Below are 18,334 nucleotides of genomic sequence, written 5' to 3'. Positions count from 1 at the left end.
TCCACAAAGTAGTTTAGCTTTTTGTTTAGATTTTAATAAACTATAGTTGTAGAATCTAGAAAATAAACTTAGCAACTACGAACTAGGGTTTTTTTAAAGCTTTTTTCAGATTCTCAGAAATTAGATATCAGGTTTTTAAGAATCTTAATCTCTCCAAATAAACCCTGCTTGGCTAGTTGGCTGGCTGCAGTCTGCAGCACTCCCTTCTGAAGAATTTAGAGCTATTACATGTAATTCACCCACTCTCCTTTTCTTACTAAAAAGACACAAGTTATTATTATACAGTTGCTAAAAAAAAACAATACAGGGTTAGGCGCGTACCAAATTTAGCACGAATCTCAAAGCAGATGGACGGCTGATGTCTAACATGGAAATGCCTTTCCGGTATGGCGTCAGCCTTTACGCACGCATCACCGCGGGCGTGCAAGTGCAAAGCTACACGTATAAATATACGCACGGCACATATGCACGCATGATTGAACGCCTTGCCTGCAGCTCGAGAATACAATACGTACTACACCGCACACGCACACACGCCATCGTCGTCTACTATATATAAATTATTAAATCACGTTAATTTCCGGTAGTTATATATTATCCATGGTTTTCTTGGGCAAGTCAAGGTCAATGGACGGCTAGTGCTTGTCTCATTCTAAGAAGTTACGGCCTCAGCACTACTGTACACTCCATTGGGCAATGGCAAAGTTTCCATGATACCAACATCATCTTCACTCACTACACACAGCATCCAATCAAATTGATCAAGGTCCTGATCCATATGCCAACTTGGGCTGATAACAATCTAAAAGGTGATGTAATTAAGTGGAAAAGAGTACTAAAAAGGTAAATAAAAAGTTACTGAGCTCGAAAGCAACATGACAAAGGTCAATAATATAATGTTATGTCGCTGAAAAATGTGGGTGCATGCATGCAACTTGTGTTGCCAGAACCTTTGATTTCTTCAGAGAATTGTTGCAGCTGCAGGTGGTATGTAACTATGTATTGTGTTTGCACATTTTAGAATTGCATCTAGCAAATCATTCTTCACTGGTCAATGTCGCCACTGATATACTCATCCTTATCCTACCTGCCCGCCATTTTGTAATTCAAATCTCATTGTCTTTAAAAAAAAATGTGATTCAAATCTGATCTGGTAGGATAAGCATGAATTCTGAGATGCTGTTTATTTTAGAGGGACAGAGATGAAGATCCTGTTAGGTACGCTTCTTGTCTCCTTATTTGGATTCATATATCTTATGAATTTCTGCATGTTGGTGTAAAATTCTCATATAAACATTTCCTAATTACAGGTCTAAATCTGTTTGAATCCCCTCTGAATATAATATACAGTGGCCATGAATATCCCAATATTAGGTAGTTGATCCATCGAACTTTCTAGCTAGAAATAAAGAAACAAGTAATCGTACAGTTTAGAAACGTTTTAAACTTGCTTATATCGGAGAGATCAATAATATCAATTAGTTGGGTTTTAATGAAATGGTTATGGTCATCTACTTAGCTTAACGTATCATGACGATAATCCAACTTTGACCAGGGTTTAACGAATGAAAGAACGGAGAGATTACGTTTAATTTTATAGAAAGGTTGCGATAATAATATAAATGTCGCTACTATACTAAAATTGTCATTTTGGCACGTAGCAATCGCTAGCAGGTAATTTCATCTACTTTTCTGAATAAAATTTGGTTCAAGTCAAGGGTCAATCGAGCATGGATCTATCGACTTGGTTTGACGTGTGAACCAAGTTAGCTAGATGCAAGAGGTTGTAGAGACAAGCCAGGATTTGCTACTAACTTCACGCTCAAGATCATGGGTTAATTAACACTATAGTATCTGTTCCTGTCAACATTTTATTATCATACACACCATTCGAGCTGCCTGCATGCCAATTGAAATCATTTACCACATTAATTGTTAAATTCAGACAGTACATGCAAGTGCACGTTAATTAATTAAAGCTACAAATTAAGCCAGGTTAGGTACTTAAGTGAGCTATGGGCGTTCATTAGCTAGACCGGTCGATCTGATCGATCATGAAATATATGGTTGTGAAAATGTAGCTCTAACCTCTAAAGTAATCCAGATCAGACTGATGTGGCATGGATTTAATTTTGATGGCTCTTTCAGTGTCACTGTTTAGCTTACTCTACAGAGAGAGAGAGAGAGAGAGGCTGCCGAAATTGCGTACGTGCACACGGTTTAATGCATGCGTGTCTGAGAAGTCCACAGCTCTCGCTGTACTCGATCCCTCCGGTAAAGGAAATTGTTTTGGATAGTGATACGGTCTCCAAAATATAATTTTGACTTTTTATTTATATAAAAATATTTATTAAAAAAAATGATATATTTATATTTTTATGAAATTATTTTTCAAGACAAATCTATTTATATATTTTTTATATTTTCAAACTCAACAACTTAAGAGTTATTCATAATTTATATTTTTAAGGTTTGACTTAAACGTTGTTCTAAACGATTTTTTTAATGAGTACTGAGGGAGTATAATCGCAATTGATCTGAGCTCTCTGCACTAGTGCAGACTACTGTCTGTAATTATTTAATTAATTAATGCAGTGACTAGTTAGGGATTGGCTGTTTCATGAAATGATACAGTTCATACGTCCTCTTGGCTGCTTGCAACTCGCAAGCACACGTATATCCCTAGAAGTCAGCCTTGCGTATACTAGATCGTGACACATTTTCTACTTTCTAAGTACAGTATGAGACCTAGCTTGATCTGACCGTTGTTGGTTTCATTAATTTCTGATCAAAGGTTCTCGCTTGGTGCAGAGATTAATTACCACGAGGGTTAATTTTTTTTTCTGGTGAGAGTAATTAATTAGCTAGCTGGGTGAACAGTGTCAGTACACACACGCACAAATCATGAATCTATCATTACTTGATCATTGTTAGTGGCGAATATTAACTGTTAAATGATCATATAATTAAGAAGATCAATCATTCATTGGCAGAATTAATATGTGTTAATTAATTTTAACTTTAGTTATATTCAGTGGCGAATGTAGAATGAAAATCGAGTTGGGGCTCTTAGGTCGCAATCCATAACACAAATTTAACGCTCATAAAATTTCAAATTAGTACTGAAACACCAAAAATGAAAGTAAAATGATTTGTAGTGTTAATAATAAAGAATAAATTAGTTGTAAGTTTATACCTAAAGCCTAAATTATTGATATTCATATTTTACTATCGCCTATACCCTATATGCTACCAGACCTGATTGGATAAAATCTGAAGCTATGAAGCTTGGCCGGCTTCATCGTAGCAAACCAGTTGGTCAGTTTCTTTCTTACTTGCTCCTCTACTGCAAACTGTTGTTCCTGCTTGCTCTAACACATTGTTACCTGTTCAATTGGAGCCCCAACAGTAAATTCGCCCCCGGTTACATTAACACAAAATATGGTAATCATTGTGGGTGGCATTCAAATATGACGCAGATAATTTGAAGCTTTTTCTCTATAGCTAAGACGACAAGTGTCTTCTTTTTTTTATTGCAAAACCGGAGACTCGAAGTGTGGTTGACTTGAGTGTACTAGCTCTATATAGAACGCCCCTTGGCAACTGCAGAGGGTGCCTTATACCGGATCCAATTAAGTGTCATCTCCTCCACAAATTAAAGGTATCTTATCTATGATCCTCCTTTTACTTTGTTTTATGTTTCTTTTTCACTTTTTACTGTTCTAGCGGATTATGTTCATCCATGCAAGCTTGAAGAACTACCATATCAGGCACAGTTCATCCATCAACCACTAGCTAACCAGATCGACATAATCAAATTCGTCAGACACAGTTCATTAAACTCTAGCTGATCAATAATTCAAGAATACTTCTGAATATATCTGAAGTATCCGTTATAGGAGTATATGATAATTGGTTCTTTAATTCGTTTGCAAATCCGTTCATGTATACCGTCAGCTGAATGCAATATATCACATACTAATTACATGTATTAGCTGCAGCCACCAAATATATATACTATATATAAAACAACGCAACGATCGAATCTCTGAATATTCTTGACATGTACGTGCAATTTTATTAGCTTAATTTGTTCGATCGACCGCTGGATAGGTATGTGGAACAGCAGCGGTAGATCCTTCAGCGGCAGCAGCTACTCCAATTCCTCCACTGACACCTACGGATCAGGAGGACGGCAGCAGCAGCAGCAGCAGCAGCAGTATGAAGCGGCCGCCGCCGGCGACAAGACGTCGGCGAAGCGCCAGCCGCCGCCGCCGTCGCGCCTGAAGAAGACCAGCGGCAGGAACGACGACGCCGCCACCGCCGCCGTCGTCGGCTACGCAGCATCCGGCGGCGGCTACGGCGGCAGCACCAAGGCCAACGCCGGCGCTAACTACGGTGGTGGTGGTGGTTACGGTTACAACGGCGGCTACAACGCCGGCAGCGTCACCCTCTACGGCGCCGGCGTCGGTACTCCGTACTACGGCGGTGGCGGCGGCGGAGGTTACACCGGTGGTGGATCCGTGCCGTACGGCGGCGGCGGCGGCGTGCCGGCCGGGTACTGGACTCCCCAGAACGGCGCGAGGTCGCCGCTGTACATCAACACTCGCGAGGTCCACGTGTACGGGGGGCCGCATGGGCCGTACGACGGCGGCGACGGCTACGGCGGCGGCGGCGGCAGCGGCGAGAGGCGGCGCAGCGGCGGGTTCTTCCGCCCGGCGTTCGAGGCCGTCGGCCATTTCTTCGACAGAAGGTTCGGCTTCCACAGCAGCGACTAATTAATTAATTATACTAATTAATCGGTGACGCGCGTAATTAACACGAAACTTGTACTATTATCACATGCATATATACGTACATCAGACTATCAGTATACGTACGTACGTACCGTCTGCGAGCTCTAGTATACGTACGACCGTATTTACGTGCGTATACGTAATTATTAATTGCTCGCTTCTAATAAGTATTTCTTCTTTGCATCTGCATACGGCCGCAACGTGTATGTATGTGTTTGTGGTTAATTGGCTTTATTTTTATTTATTTTTTCTTTCTTTTTTTCCGACTGCAGTGTCGGTTTGTTTCATGTACTGTACTCTGTATATATTCATGTACTGTGTGAGATATATATGTGACACTGTGTGCATAAGTATGTGTGTACGGCATGCGTATATATATATACGTATGTTTGTGCTCAGTTAATGTATGTATGTGTGATTGCATCATATTGTAATTAATCAGTTTGTAATTAAATTCAAGTGTAATTTCTTCTAATTTAAATATACACTAAAAGTTACTCCAGATCATAAAATGGGGGACTGCAGGGCCGAGCGCAGCCAAGCCTGCAATTTTTAATTTTCTTCATAAGTTCTGATCATAAATGGACTTTTAGTCCGATCCTATGCTGTTAAAGCACACCTTGCTATATGCCAAATTTTGTCTCTGCTTGAATATGCCGTCCAGTGATTTGTAGTTTTACCAAGGACAACGGTTATAGTATTATTTCGTCCAATGTTAGATATGATTGATGAGGCCAAGTGCAAGCAGCGCTTGAAATTTTTTTATACAACCTAATTTAAGCTAGTATGATTATCATCACATTACATCAACCACAAACTATATACATGTGATAAAAAAAACCACAAACTATATATTAATGCTAAAACTAATTACATCTTACATAGTGTTTTCGTTCTAGACAATCAGTGTATATTTAATAGGCATTTATGGTTACCTCTGTTGAGACTTCCAATTATGATTTTACCCACTTTTCCAACTTTGTAACTTTGCTCTCATTTTTTGACTGAAGCTTGTTCCTGTCATTTCATTAAAATGACTTAATGGTGTTAAAATTCATTTCAAGCTTATGCTAGCTTGTCCTCACATTTTCATTTAAAAATTGAATTCATATTAAAAAAAGGGGCAAAAGTCATGATAAAATGCAAGGGCATGTGTGAAATTATTAGTTAAAAATGATAGGAAAATCATAAAATTAAAAAACCAGTGGTAAATTAAAATCATGACCGAAATTTCTTTTTTTTTAAAAAAAAGGAAGAACGTAATTGTCCCATATATATGGGCCATTCCAATTAATTAATCAGACTAAGATATTGACTACAACTCATTGACTACAGTACATATCTGCATTTTTTTTTACTACTTGCAGCTAGATCAAGTTTGTTAATTAAGGATAGTGTCTGCTACCTTCCAGGTTTCCGGCCAAAATTAACAGCCAAATGCCACCGTTTTTTATACCCTGTTGAAAAATGACCTTGCATATGTAACAATTAATTACTTGGATCCAGCTAGCTGAGATTAATCACTTTTACCAGATTGACACAACAGTGAACGTGCATGTAAATTAAAACTGCATATATATATATATATATATATATATATATATATATATATATATATATATATATATATATATATATATATATATATATATATATATATATATATATATATATATATATATATATATATATATATATATATATATATATATATATATATATATATATATATATATATATATTATGTATATATGTATGTGTGTGTGTGTGTGTGTCGCTGTACTGCCTTCCGTCTAGTAATTGCTAATTGCTACTGCTAACTGGGGATTATCTCTCAAGCTATAGCGACATATATATCTTTATCAAAAGATGTGATTCAAATTCAATTCTGGATATATACAGTATTCAGTCAGACTAAGTTAAACTCTTTGTCGCATGCATAACGTTTTCATTATTTCATATATATGAACTTTCATAGATGTTTCCTGTGACAAAGTCTACTTCTAAATTTGTATTAGTTAACTCTTTAATTCGTTTCGCTTTTCTGATTGCGAAAATTCGTTGCCCTGACCACCAAAAATCTACGCAGTGCGCAGTGCAATTAAGCGTGTAGGGATTGGTTGGTTTAGCTCAAGTGTTTTGCATATGCAAGTCTACACGTCAGATGTGATGCCATACTTCGCAAGTGGACTCGTAGTCTAATAATTTTGGAACCCTAGATTTGGATCATAATCAGGGCACAGCCGCCTTGGGTCTCATTTTATCTCTGATATATCCACGCGTAACTGCTGTTGGTGGGAAGTTTAGGTCTCATTAGGTGATGATTAAATTAAAAAGTGCCCTATTTTATATTGAAGTTGACGAGACTTTGATCTGATCGATGTCTTTGAGCTTCTATAAGATCAAGTTTTTAGAGGCATCTCTCTTGTGAGTATCTGCGCTTATCTGGCCTATCATCTGATCATCTACTGTCGGGTTAGTATGCATGCATGCTAATTCAGCTTGAGTTATTCAAAAAAAATTTCTCATTCGAGTTTATTTACTGCATCATATCTTGCTGCTAATCAGTAAATCGTTAATTACATGCTAGCTAGCTCGATCAGTAGCTGGGACCATAATTAATTTAAGTTAAGTTCAATCAAGAAGTCGAGAGGCGATGTCCTGGTGGAAGAAATCCAGCGGCAAAAGCAGCAGCAGCAGCAGCCAGTACTACGCTGGCTCTGACAGCTCGTCGTTCGCCGGAGGAGGAGGAGACGACCGGTACGGACGAGCCGGCAGCGGCAACGGCCGCTCGCCGTGGACGACGTCCGAGGAGTACCCGAGGTACACCAGCGACGACGACAACCGCAGCGGCAGCGGCAGCGACGACGACGACGACCACGGCGACCGGAACAGGCGCAGGGGAAAGAAGAGCAACAAGAAGAAGAGCAGCAGCAGCAGCAGCAGCTACAAGTACGACGACGACGGCGGCGAGAGAGACCGGAGCTACAGCAACTACGGCGGCTACGGCAACAACGAGGGCTACAGCAGCAGCGCCCCCAGCGGCTACAACCCCTACAACAACGGCGGCGGCTACGGCGGCCCTTCCTACGGCAACGGCGGCGGCTACGGCGGCTCTACCTACGGCAACGGCGGCGGCTACGGCGGCTCTTCCTATGGTAACGGCGGCGCCATCGTAGCCGGAGGCGGCGGCGGCAGCGCCCCTGCCTCCTATGGCTATGGCTCTAATTCCGGCTGGGGTGCGCCGGCGCCGCCGCGGCAGGAGGGTGGCTCAGGGTCGGCGCCGACGTACCTCAACGTCATCTACATGACGCAGCCAGGGTCGTCGTCGTCGCAGAACGAGAACTCCGGCGAGAGGAGAGACAACGGCGGCGGCGGAGGAGGACGAAACGGGCTCTTCGGTCCGACGTTCCAAGCCGTCGGCGGCTATATGGACCGTAGGTTCGGATTCGACTGAGCCTGATAGATTCCTAAATTGCTTCAATTCAATTCGTCGATGTCTCCTCTCCGTTCTGCATCTCGATCGACTCCATCGATATCTACTGCAACTCTGCATGTGCACGCATGCATGCATGTTGGCACATACTTAATTCGTACGTACTCAAATTCTACAAGCGTTCGTTGGTTCAGTTAAGTTAAGTTATTATTCAGAAGAAATAATCACGGAAGGCCGCCAAATAATTTGTGGTAATGAGTGCTCGTGATTCTATAGTTTTGTTATTTTTTTTTCAACTGCCGAAGAAGTGTAAACCAGTAGTACCGGCTTTCCTGCTTCAAGGAAAAATGAAGTTGCTAATGTACTATATAGTATATACACATGTGGGTAGCTAGCTAGCTAGTATTGTGTTGTATAATTGTACTAGCCGGAGACTGTTTTTTGTGTTGTACTCTAGCTATCTGTATGCTGTGTGTATGTTCAGTGTGCTGCTGGCTAGCTACTCAATATGCTTCCATACTACTGTATTTAGTAAGTGTTTCTTCTGTTCATACATATTTGACACAGTTAACTTTAGTCATTACGTTTTGATCATGCATCTTGTTAAAAAAAGGTAATTACTATTTATGGTAATTACTATTTATTTTACTGGTCATAAAAATCAAATAGTTACGTTTGAATATCATGTTAAAAGTCGATCGACGGCGTCAATTTTAATTTTTACAACCGGAGGGAGTACCACATATCAGTAACAGAAATTACGTATGCCTTTGAGCCGTAGAAATCCGTCCAATATGACATGACTCGATCATGAGCTAGGTGCATACATCACAGTTGAATTAATACTAATCTGATTACAACTTATCTATCTACCTATGTAATTAAATTTTGCTGTAGACCATCCGGTCCAATCAGACGAAGAATGACCACAATTCATTTAATTAAACCACAAACGTTTCTGTAACTTTTTTTTTTACTAATATCCGGTTCAAGTTTGTTAAGATGGGGAGTTTAATTTTTGCTGCCTTCCAGGTTTCCAGCCCAATCGAAAAATGACCATGCTTACAATGTAACAATTTGAATGTTGTTGAGAGATTAATCATATTGTATTTACCACATTGGCGCAAATGTACGTGCATGTAAATTAAACTGCAAATGTCGCTGTACTGCCTGCCATTCGGCCGGTAGTTGCTAACTGGGGGAGAGAGATCAATCAATATATATCTAGACCTGTATATCACTATGATATTAATTTGCTCTCTTGATTCTTAATAGAACTAAATGAATACCCCGTCGCGTTGCTGCGAAAAATTAAGTTACATAATATGTGCAAATAAGATGTAATTTAATTATCAAAACTAAAACAATTTGAAATAATTTTGAGCCTAAAAATAATTAAGATTGTATGTTTTTAAAGAGAGAAGAAAGAAGAGACAATTTGGATCATAGATCTTTTATTTAAAAGCTAGAAATAATTAGAGTGATGTGGCTTAACGAGAGAAGAGAGAAATAGCATTAACTATATTTAGTGGGGATGAACTATATAAGTATATAGGATTCGGCCGGCGTTCCGGCCCACGAAAAATCTTTATGAAAATGTGATTCAATTCTGGATGATATTCAGTCAAACTAGGATTAATCAATTTTATCGCTATTGCAATTTGTATGAATGCTAACGTCGGCATATGCATGCGCGCAATTTCAGAGATATTTCCTCTGACACAGTCTTGTTCTAAGTTCTAACCTCTCTCTTTCTCTGATTGCGAATTCGGTACACTGGCCACGAAATATACGCAGTGTATAATGGATCGAAGTGTGCAGGTATCAGTTGATTTAGCTGAAGTGTTTGAATACGCAAGTTTACAGGTTGACGACGTACTATAAGTGGGGTAGCTACTCGTAGTTTAATTATTTTTGGTCCATGGATTTCAATCCGAATCACTAATCAGCAATTATAAGCCATAGGGTTACGTATATTAATCTTAACTGTGGTTGGAAGGTTGTCTGTGATAATTAAAAAAGGTGTATTTTTGGGGAAGAAGACGAAGACTTTTCTATCTAGGGCGTTGACGTCTCTGCAGGGGCTTCTATAAGTTGTGAACATATACTTGGCCACACACTGTAGAGCCATCTTGCCGATTATCACACTAGCTAGCTATCTGCTTCCCCTGTCGATCTGGTATGCGTTCATGCTTAGCATGCATATATGAGTGTTTAAATTTCTCATTCTTTTCACTCTTTAATCACTGTTCGAGCTAGTTGATACTGATACATACAGCTCATATCATCATCAAGAGTTAGTTTGTTACTGAAAATTCTAGTTGATCGATGTGTATATTCCTAGGCATCTAATCGAGCACTTTTCATTTCAACCAAAGCATACATGCTGATACATGAACTTATTATCATCCAGGGATATATATCTAGACGAACCCTAGCTCGATCTTGAGTGATTAAGTTGGGGATCAAGCTAGAGATCGAGACGATGTCGTCGTGGAACAGCCCGTACTACGACACCTCTTCCTACGGCGCCGGATCAGGAGGCGGCGGCGGCGGCGGCAGGCGGTCGTCGTCGCCGCCGCGCGGCGCCGGCGACAAGAAGGAGACCAAGACGAAGGATTACCAGAGCTACACAAGCAACAACAACAACAATGGCAGCGACGACGACAAAGACAAGAACAAGCACAAGATCACCAGCAGCCACAAGCACAAGGACGACGAGAAAGACCGGAACAACCACAGCAAGGACAGCCATGGCGGCGGCAACAGCAGCAATTACAACAAGGACAGCTATGGCGGTAACAGCGGCAACCCCAACAATTACTACGGCAGCAGCACGGGAGTCGTTGCAGGTTCAGGCTCCTACTACGGCGGCGGCGGCGGCTATGGCGGCGGCAACACTTCCTACGGCGGATCATTGTCCTACGGTAAAGACGGCGGCTACGGCGGCAGCAACTCTCCCTACGGCGGCGGCAGCAGCATCATCATAAGCGGAGCCGCACCTATTCCCCACAACAACTTCGGCGGCGGCGGAACCGGCTGGCCGGTTCCGCCGCCGCCGCAGGACGGCGGGTCCGGGGCGGCGCCGGTGTTCATCCGCGCGGAGGAGGTGAAGGTCATCTACCACCACACGCCGCCCGGCCACGGCTCATCGTCGTCGTCGTACTCGCCGTCGCCGAAGTACGAGAGCGAGGGCGACAGGAGGAGGAGCGGCGGCGCTGGATCCGGATCAGGAAGCAACAGCGGCGGCGGCGGCGGCGGGTTCTTCGGCCCAGCGTTCCACGCCGTCGGCGGCTACATCGACCGTAAGTTCGGGCTGGACAAAGACTGATGATGACACTCTACTCATGCTCTCTGTTTTGCTCCATATTATCGTCTCGTCCGTGTGTTCATCAGCTGCATCTCTGAATCTCTGAAAGCTATGCTATATGAATGAATGCGTGTGTCCAAGAACGAAAATTATCTACAGTTCGATCTACACAACTTTAATTAGTTCGTCAGTTTAGTTCTTCGATCGATCGGATGTGATGCTAAATATGTAATAATGTTCATGGTTGTACAGTGTTTGTGTAAATTAAACGTCATGTATTTTTCATGGATGGCCGTACGTCCTAGAAGAAGTACTGGTTTTTCTTCTTCAAGGAGATGAAGTACTATAGCTATAGTAATTAGCGAGGTATTAGAGACTAGAGAGAGTGTATTGTTGTAAACTTGTACTACCACCTGTGTTGTGTAGCTAGATTGTGTAACCCTGTGTGCTGGGTGCATGCAGTGTGCTGGCTACACTCAGTCTGTGTGCTACTTACTACGTACTATTATATATCTATATATGTTTTGTTAATTGTCACCTGTGTGATTGGAGTGCAAGTTTGCAATGGTGTGTAATAATATATATGCAAAACTGTCGAGATATTGAGATGTTATATGGGAATGGATTTTAAACTCACGGAGTGGATGTTTCTCTTGTTTCTTACATATTATCTAGATAACTATAAAGAAATTTCGAAAATTCGATCCATATGTGACATCACTTTACAAACATGCAAATTCAAATTTAATTTCTACAAGGACACAAATAAAAAAAGTTTGGTGTGAATATACACATACTAGCTAGAGTTTGATATTTGTCCTTTTTATTATAATTTGTAGAGGTTGAATTTAAGTTTGCATGTTTGGAGAGTATTGATCTAACTTTTCCTATTTTTTTCATAAATGTTTGCATGACATGCAAGAAAGGATGGGACATTCCCTCAAAAGTTTTGATAGAAATATTTCCTGATATTATACATCATCACTCAACACTTTTTTTTTGGGTAGGTGAAGAGGAGGGGATTGGGGTTAGGGGATCACATAGATTTTTAACCTTGCAATTTAATCTTGGTAAATTAAATGGTTAGGTAGGGAAAGAAGAAGAGTTAAGGGGTAGGGGAATAGGAGGTGTTCCTTAGCTTAGAGAAATGACCGTAACGATGTTGGATCGATGGCTGTGGGGCAAGGTAGCTATGGTACACAAATCACCACCCAGCACGACACTATTTCATCCGTTATTTTCATGATTTTTTTTAATTTTCTTTTATGAGTTTAATTAAAATTTGGTCAGAATTAATTTCCAATTTTAAAACATTCGAAAAATACTAAAGTTTTGGAGCTCAACGAAATTACACATCATGAGGGTGTGGGAGTTTTGCGTGGAGCCACTGAAGATAGAGAATAACAATGGTACATATATTGGCACCGCAGCGGCACAGCCAAAGAAGACCCGGTTTAGTTCTCAACTTTTTTAAAAAAAACTTTCAACTTTTTTATCACATCAAAACTTTCATATACAAATAAACTTCTAATTTTTCCATCACATCGTTCCAATTTCAATTAAACTTTTAATTTTAGCGTGAACTAAACACACCCGAAGATAAGAGGGATAGAGTAGTGATGAGATGGCTGACGTGGTGACAGGAGTCACCAAAGACAGAGCGTTGAAGCATTAATGGTGAAGGACGGCGACGTTGGGACACCGAAGCTAGGGAAGACTACGCGGAGGCCGGCCGGACAATGGTTTTACGCGGAGGTCTCGGGCTGGAGGCGGTCAAGTAGATACTTTATACCCCCCCCTATTTATTTTATTTTAAGTGCACATGTGATTTTTTGTCTAATATTTAACCGTCAGTTAAAAAATATATAAAAAATAACAATAACAATAAATCATGCATAAAATATTATTCTAGTTTTATTAGCTAATAATAATAAATAAAAATACTAATTATAAAAAAATTAAATAAGTTGGATGGTCAAATATTGAATAAAAAATTATAACTACATTAAAAATGAGGCGAGGATAACTTTGCATAATAATGGTCGCTGTTAATTAATTGACGCCAAGTCCACGGTAAGTTTGATATTCGGTTGGTAACTTGGATGGCAAGTAAGTGCACACTCAGCTTTCTTCACTTCATTGCGTGTTTTCCTTATCCTCAATAGAAGGCAAACTTTAATAATACTAGCTACTAATTAATGGATTAAGGTGATGTTATGGTACTAACAGACAGTCAATGCAAATATAGTTTTCACGCAAATACAATATAATAAAAAATATGTTTATGCGTACGTGGACAGCACCTATAACATAAGTATATGCATCACTCAACGATCGAGCTTGCGGGTGTTGACCGGCCATATATATCTCGTAGACCTGCAACTGCTGAGATAATAAACAACTTATTAACAATTTTATCAATATACTGCTGCTCCATTTGCCCTTAATTATGCTCTCTCAATAAACGATGTGTCTGACTCCAATATTGCAAACGCATGTAGCAGTTGATTGGCCGACGTTATGATATGGTAGCTGAATTAGTTAATTTGTGAGCATGCGGTCTCAGCTTGTGCATGGCTGATCTGATATCCAGGGGCCGGAGAATTAATCTAAATGAACACTCTTTCGAATACTGAGAAATTAACATGACCAATTGCGACTTCTGACTTTATTTCTGAGCTCTCAATTATATATGACTCATGTGTAGTAATAAAACTTATAAGTTTTTTCTAGCAAACACAGAAGGAGTCAGGCCCCGTTTTGAGCTGTGCACGCGTAGAAAAGAATTGTGTCCAAAATTCTCAAAAAAGAGAGAGAGAGAGAGAGAGAAGATTTTACGGCCCAATATTTAGAAGTATTCCAAAGCCCAAAAAATACTGTAGTAGCCTGAATTTTGGGCCGGGCCCAAACTAAAAATGGGCCTCCGCAGTCGTAGGCCCACGCGAACCATTCCGTGTGCAAATACGGCGAAGCCTACGTCAAGTCGTCAACTGGTAGTATCGTGTACTGGAGAAGCGAATGGGGAAGCGTCAGCAGCAGCGGCGGCTCGTCCGCTTCGCCGTCGCCGCCGCCGTCGTTGTCGCGGCGGCCCTCATCCTGACCGGTATCCGCACAACCCCGTTCCCCATCCCCATCTCCTCTCATAGCTCAGCCGACTTGTAAAGATCTGTTGTTTTTCTACTCTTCTTGTTCTTGATATGTTTGGCTTATACATCGTTTGCTCGATTTGGCTTTCAGCTTCGGCCAAGAAGTCCGGAGATGTCACGGAGCTTCAGATCGGTGTGAAGGTAACCGGTTTTTTCTGGTTGTTCTTGCGATTCTTGCTTCGGGGTGTAGTGGATCTGATACTGCTGAGTTCGTCGATTCGATGTATATCTGCTAATCCGTTCAAACAAGCTCGATTTGTACCAGGCGTGACGAATTTGATATGGATTGGTGTTGTTGAGCTTGGACGATATGGTAGAATAGATTGTGTTGTGCGGATCTGAAATGTGCGAAATGGATGGTTACTGGTTAGGGTCTTTTCCAATTCCATGAAAGGGCTGTTGAATGAACTTTGTTTCACTTGAATATTTGAACCTGTTCTTTACAACAAAGATAAGAATTTTAAATTGCTTATGTTCACCTGATCTATTCATGTGCTGAATGGACCGGCTCAAAGCAGATAGTACATCACAAATGAAAGTGTGTGCTTGGGGGGGGGGGGGGGGGGACGGTTGTTGTTATTGAATGTTTTTTGCATATTTTGATTTCAACGCTCAGTTCCTACAGGAAAAAGACAATCATTGCAAAGTTAGGATTGTTCTGTTTTTACGTTTAAAATTAAGCATTTCTGCATTTCACTGCATTGCATAGCATAAGTTTTCTTTGGCTATCCTCCTTTCAGTACAAGCCAGAGTCATGCACCCTGCAAGCTCACAAAGGAGACAAAATCAAAGTGCATTATCGTGTAAGTATTCCATATCTTTGTTAATAATATGAAAAGTAACTTGAAACATTTCGATTCCCACATGAATCCTAGAAACTTCCAACATTTAAAATAAAACCTGATTGAGTGGTTGAAACTCAAAGAACGAGTGATTGCAGCTAACTACACTAACTTGGATGTTAAGGACTAGAACTAAGTTTTGTTTTTCTCTATCGTGTTGTACTGCATATAATGGAAGGCATCGTCCATTGGACTATGGATCTGTACATACTCATGTTTTATTTAACGGATCAGATTAAATAGTTTTGTGGATAGAGTGATAAACTACATTGCTGAATGAACAGTGTAGATTCTGTCTTTTATTGTGTGTTTTACCTGGTTTCCCTGTCATGTTTGTTAAAAGACCTCTTTTACAACTGTTAAAGAAAAAAAAATTGTGGTACTTTCCTGCATAGTTTATTTCCACATTTCCATCATTGAGTTGAAATGGTTGATAATGCTGCAGGGGTCACTCACTGATGGATCAGTGTTTGATTCTAGCTATGACAGAGGTGACCCCTTTGAATTTACTCTTGGAAACGGCCAAGTGATAAAAGGTTATTCCTTTTCCCTGGAATACTGAACTTCTCCATATTTATCCATAGTCCATACTGAGGTAGCTTGAATGACCAAGGATGTTATCAAAAATAGGAAATGGACTGTGCAGTTCATATCAATGGCCTTCGCATATCCAACAACCTACATTGTTGTTTTTATCTATAGGTTGGGACCAAGGGTTACTAGGTATGTGTGTCGGTGAAAAGAGGAAGCTAAAGATACCTGCAAAGATGGGTTATGGGGAGAGAGGCTCCCCACCGAAGATTCCAGGTATGGTCTGAATATTTGTTTGTTTGCTTGATGGTTTCTTGTGAAAGAATTATCCATGTGTAGATTCTCAACTTTGACATGGCTATTTTACCATGTTTCACACCTACATTTTACATTGCCAACAGGGCATGTGATAAGTTTTTTCCCATTTACCTATAATACTGACATACGGTTTCGTAACCAATAGGTGGAGCAACACTAATCTTTGACACGGAGCTTATCGCCGTCAATGGAAAGACAACCGGTGGTGCTAGCAATAGTGAGCTCTAAGGTCGTCTTTGATGTTCCACACAACGAAGAGTTAGCTTGTGTAGCGCCTCCTCAAAACAGCGGTTCAGTGGTCCTTTTAAGAGTTCAGTCAAAAAAGGATGCTGTTTCCTTCATGTTCATCGTGTTACTTCGAAGTTCAAAGTATTGTTCAAACCATCCTTAATTTATGGTACAATTTTTTCATGTCCTCTGAACTTTTTTTCCCCTGATGGGACAGAATCTGAAAAATCTGCCTTGTCGCAATGGTCTTGGAGTCTTCAACGTATTTGCACTGCAGCTGTTAGCAAAGATCATCAGATCCTCGGGTGAAATGAGCGTGGAATTTACATGTAACTTAGTACTACATTCATCCTAAAATATAGCAACTTTTAACTATGCACTATTTCCATTACATATTATAAGTCGTTTTGACTTTGGTCAAAGTCAAACTATTCCAAGTTCAAGTTTGTATACAAATACAGTAACACTTACAATACCAAATTAGTTTTATCAAATCTATAATTGAATATATTTTTCACAATATATTTGTTTTGGGTTGAAAATGTTACTATTGTATTTTACAAACTTGATTAAACTTGAGACGACTAAAGTCAAAATGACTTATAATTTGAAACAGATGGAGTATCTACTATAATTTAGGATGGAGGTAGTACTAAGTTGTCTAGAACTGATCATTGACCACCAGCTTGACTCTTCACTGTTGCAGTTTCTTGTCGACCTCACTGAACGAGTCTGACCTCACGGCGTGTGTACTGCCCACCCTGCCAAGAGCATCAACACGGCGCTGTACACACACGAGCCCGTCCGTGCCAGAAGCTACAGCACACGCAGCCAGCGACAGAGCACGAGCTCGCTGCGTTGCTTGCGTCCGTCCGTTCCGAATCCTTGCGGTTTGTCATCGATGAACCACCACAACAACAACAACACAGGTGACAGGCAGCAGCCTCGACTGTGTGCCCTGCACTGCACATCCAAGAGTACCACGGTCTCGAGCGAGTTGCCACTGCTCGCGCGTGTTCCGCCATGGATTTTTCTTCACCTCGGCAGCATCAGCATCAGCATCAGCAGCAGCAGTGGCAGGAAGCGCTGCGTGGCGTGTCGAGAGTCCCAAGGGACAGCAGCGATGTGTGACTCTGACCAGACGAGACGACGGCTCGACCAGCAGAGAGAAGATTTTGACCGGCCGCGCCGCGCTCGCGCTCGCGCCATGGACGTTCCTCCCCGGCGCCGGCGGCGACGCCGACGCCCACTTGGAAGGCGCCGCGACGCGTCGCGCTGTGTCGCGCCAGTGCGCGCGCGGGCGTCCAGTCAATTCAACCGGGGCGCACGGGCGCGGGCGCGGGCGCCGTGCCGTTGCCGATCTGCCGCGCGCGCGCGCGCGCCGTGGCGTGGCGTGGGACAACGCGCGGCGCTCGCGCGTGCACGGCAATCCGCGGTGGTGTGCCTGCCCTAGGTTTCAAGCGTATTACTAAAACACAGCACACACGCAGTACATGCATTGCACGGGGGTACTAGTGCTAAGCTAATGATGAGACTCGTGTTTGGACTTTGGTCTCGTGGCGGGAGAATCCAGCAGTACAGGAATCGTTCAGACACATTCAGAGATGCTCCACGCCAGCAAGTGCTACTACTACTAGATTCCTTAAGTTTTTCCTTCGATCCTGACGAGGACTTGGAGACCAGCCGTACGTACATCGTCCTAACACGAAACACATGATGTTCGTAGT

At 41.4% G+C, this 18,334-nt stretch overlaps 4 protein-coding genes across 6 annotated transcripts; all 4 read left to right on the top strand.

Annotated features, from left to right (window-relative positions):
* Window positions 1-3,527: 3,527 nt before the first annotated feature.
* Window positions 3,528-5,194, top strand: LOC4324330 (glycine-rich cell wall structural protein 1.0). Its single transcript, XM_015761170.3, has 2 exons — window positions 3,528-3,661; window positions 4,114-5,194. The coding sequence occupies exon 2, from the start codon at window positions 4,116-4,118 to the stop codon at window positions 4,776-4,778; it is 663 nt and encodes a 220-aa protein (XP_015616656.1). The 5' UTR covers window positions 3,528-3,661; window positions 4,114-4,115; the 3' UTR covers window positions 4,779-5,194.
* A 1,829-nt stretch (window positions 5,195-7,023) lies between these two features.
* Window positions 7,024-8,763, top strand: LOC4324329 (glycine-rich cell wall structural protein 2-like). Of its 2 annotated transcripts, none has more exons than XM_015768013.3 (2): window positions 7,024-7,271; window positions 7,387-8,763. In XM_015768013.3, the coding sequence occupies exon 2, from the start codon at window positions 7,453-7,455 to the stop codon at window positions 8,251-8,253; it is 801 nt and encodes a 266-aa protein (XP_015623499.1). In that variant the 5' UTR covers window positions 7,024-7,271; window positions 7,387-7,452; the 3' UTR covers window positions 8,254-8,763. The 2 variants fall into 2 exon arrangements, with proteins under 2 accessions (XP_015623499.1, XP_015623507.1); XM_015768021.3 differs by having other exon boundaries at window positions 7,042-7,271; window positions 7,391-8,763.
* Window positions 8,764-10,350: 1,587 nt separating this feature from the next.
* On the top strand, window positions 10,351-12,079 carry LOC9266868 (uncharacterized). Its single transcript, XM_015768857.3, has 2 exons — window positions 10,351-10,411; window positions 10,646-12,079. Exon 2 carries the CDS (start codon window positions 10,718-10,720, stop codon window positions 11,561-11,563), a length of 846 nt encoding a protein of 281 aa, XP_015624343.1. The 5' UTR covers window positions 10,351-10,411; window positions 10,646-10,717; the 3' UTR covers window positions 11,564-12,079.
* Window positions 12,080-14,530: 2,451 nt separating this feature from the next.
* LOC4324328 (peptidyl-prolyl cis-trans isomerase FKBP15-1) lies at window positions 14,531-16,850 on the top strand. Of its 2 annotated transcripts, XM_015769999.3 has the most exons (6): window positions 14,531-14,645; window positions 14,780-14,829; window positions 15,429-15,491; window positions 15,976-16,066; window positions 16,233-16,337; window positions 16,525-16,850. In XM_015769999.3, the coding sequence occupies exons 1-6, from the start codon at window positions 14,561-14,563 to the stop codon at window positions 16,605-16,607; spliced, it is 477 nt and encodes a 158-aa protein (XP_015625485.1). In that variant the 5' UTR covers window positions 14,531-14,560; the 3' UTR covers window positions 16,608-16,850. The 2 variants fall into 2 exon arrangements, with proteins under 2 accessions (XP_015625485.1, XP_015625595.1); XM_015770109.3 differs by lacking the exon at window positions 15,429-15,491.
* Window positions 16,851-18,334: the final 1,484 nt, after the last annotated feature.

The sequence above is a fragment of the Oryza sativa genome, chromosome 1, assembly GCF_034140825.1.
Source record: "Oryza sativa Japonica Group chromosome 1, ASM3414082v1".
In the NCBI taxonomy this organism is placed as follows: domain Eukaryota; kingdom Viridiplantae; phylum Streptophyta; class Magnoliopsida; order Poales; family Poaceae; genus Oryza; species Oryza sativa.
Note: the sequence above shows the minus strand (reverse complement) of the source record. Positions and strands in the feature narration are given on the sequence as shown.

Coding starts and splice junctions, on each gene's coding strand:
- LOC4324330 (XM_015761170.3), top strand. CDS start 4,116: ATGTGGAACAGCAGCGGTAGATCCTTCAGCGGCAGCAGCTACTCCAAT.
- LOC4324329 (XM_015768013.3), top strand. CDS start 7,453: ATGTCCTGGTGGAAGAAATCCAGCGGCAAAAGCAGCAGCAGCAGCAGC.
- LOC9266868 (XM_015768857.3), top strand. CDS start 10,718: ATGTCGTCGTGGAACAGCCCGTACTACGACACCTCTTCCTACGGCGCC.
- LOC4324328 (XM_015769999.3), top strand. CDS start 14,561: ATGGGGAAGCGTCAGCAGCAGCGGCGGCTCGTCCGCTTCGCCGTCGCC. Junction 14,830..15,428: donor AGCTTCAGATCGGTGTGAAG/GTAACCGGTTTT, acceptor TCCTCCTTTCAG/TACAAGCCAGAGTCATGCAC. Junction 16,338..16,524: donor CTCCCCACCGAAGATTCCAG/GTATGGTCTGAA, acceptor CGTAACCAATAG/GTGGAGCAACACTAATCTTT.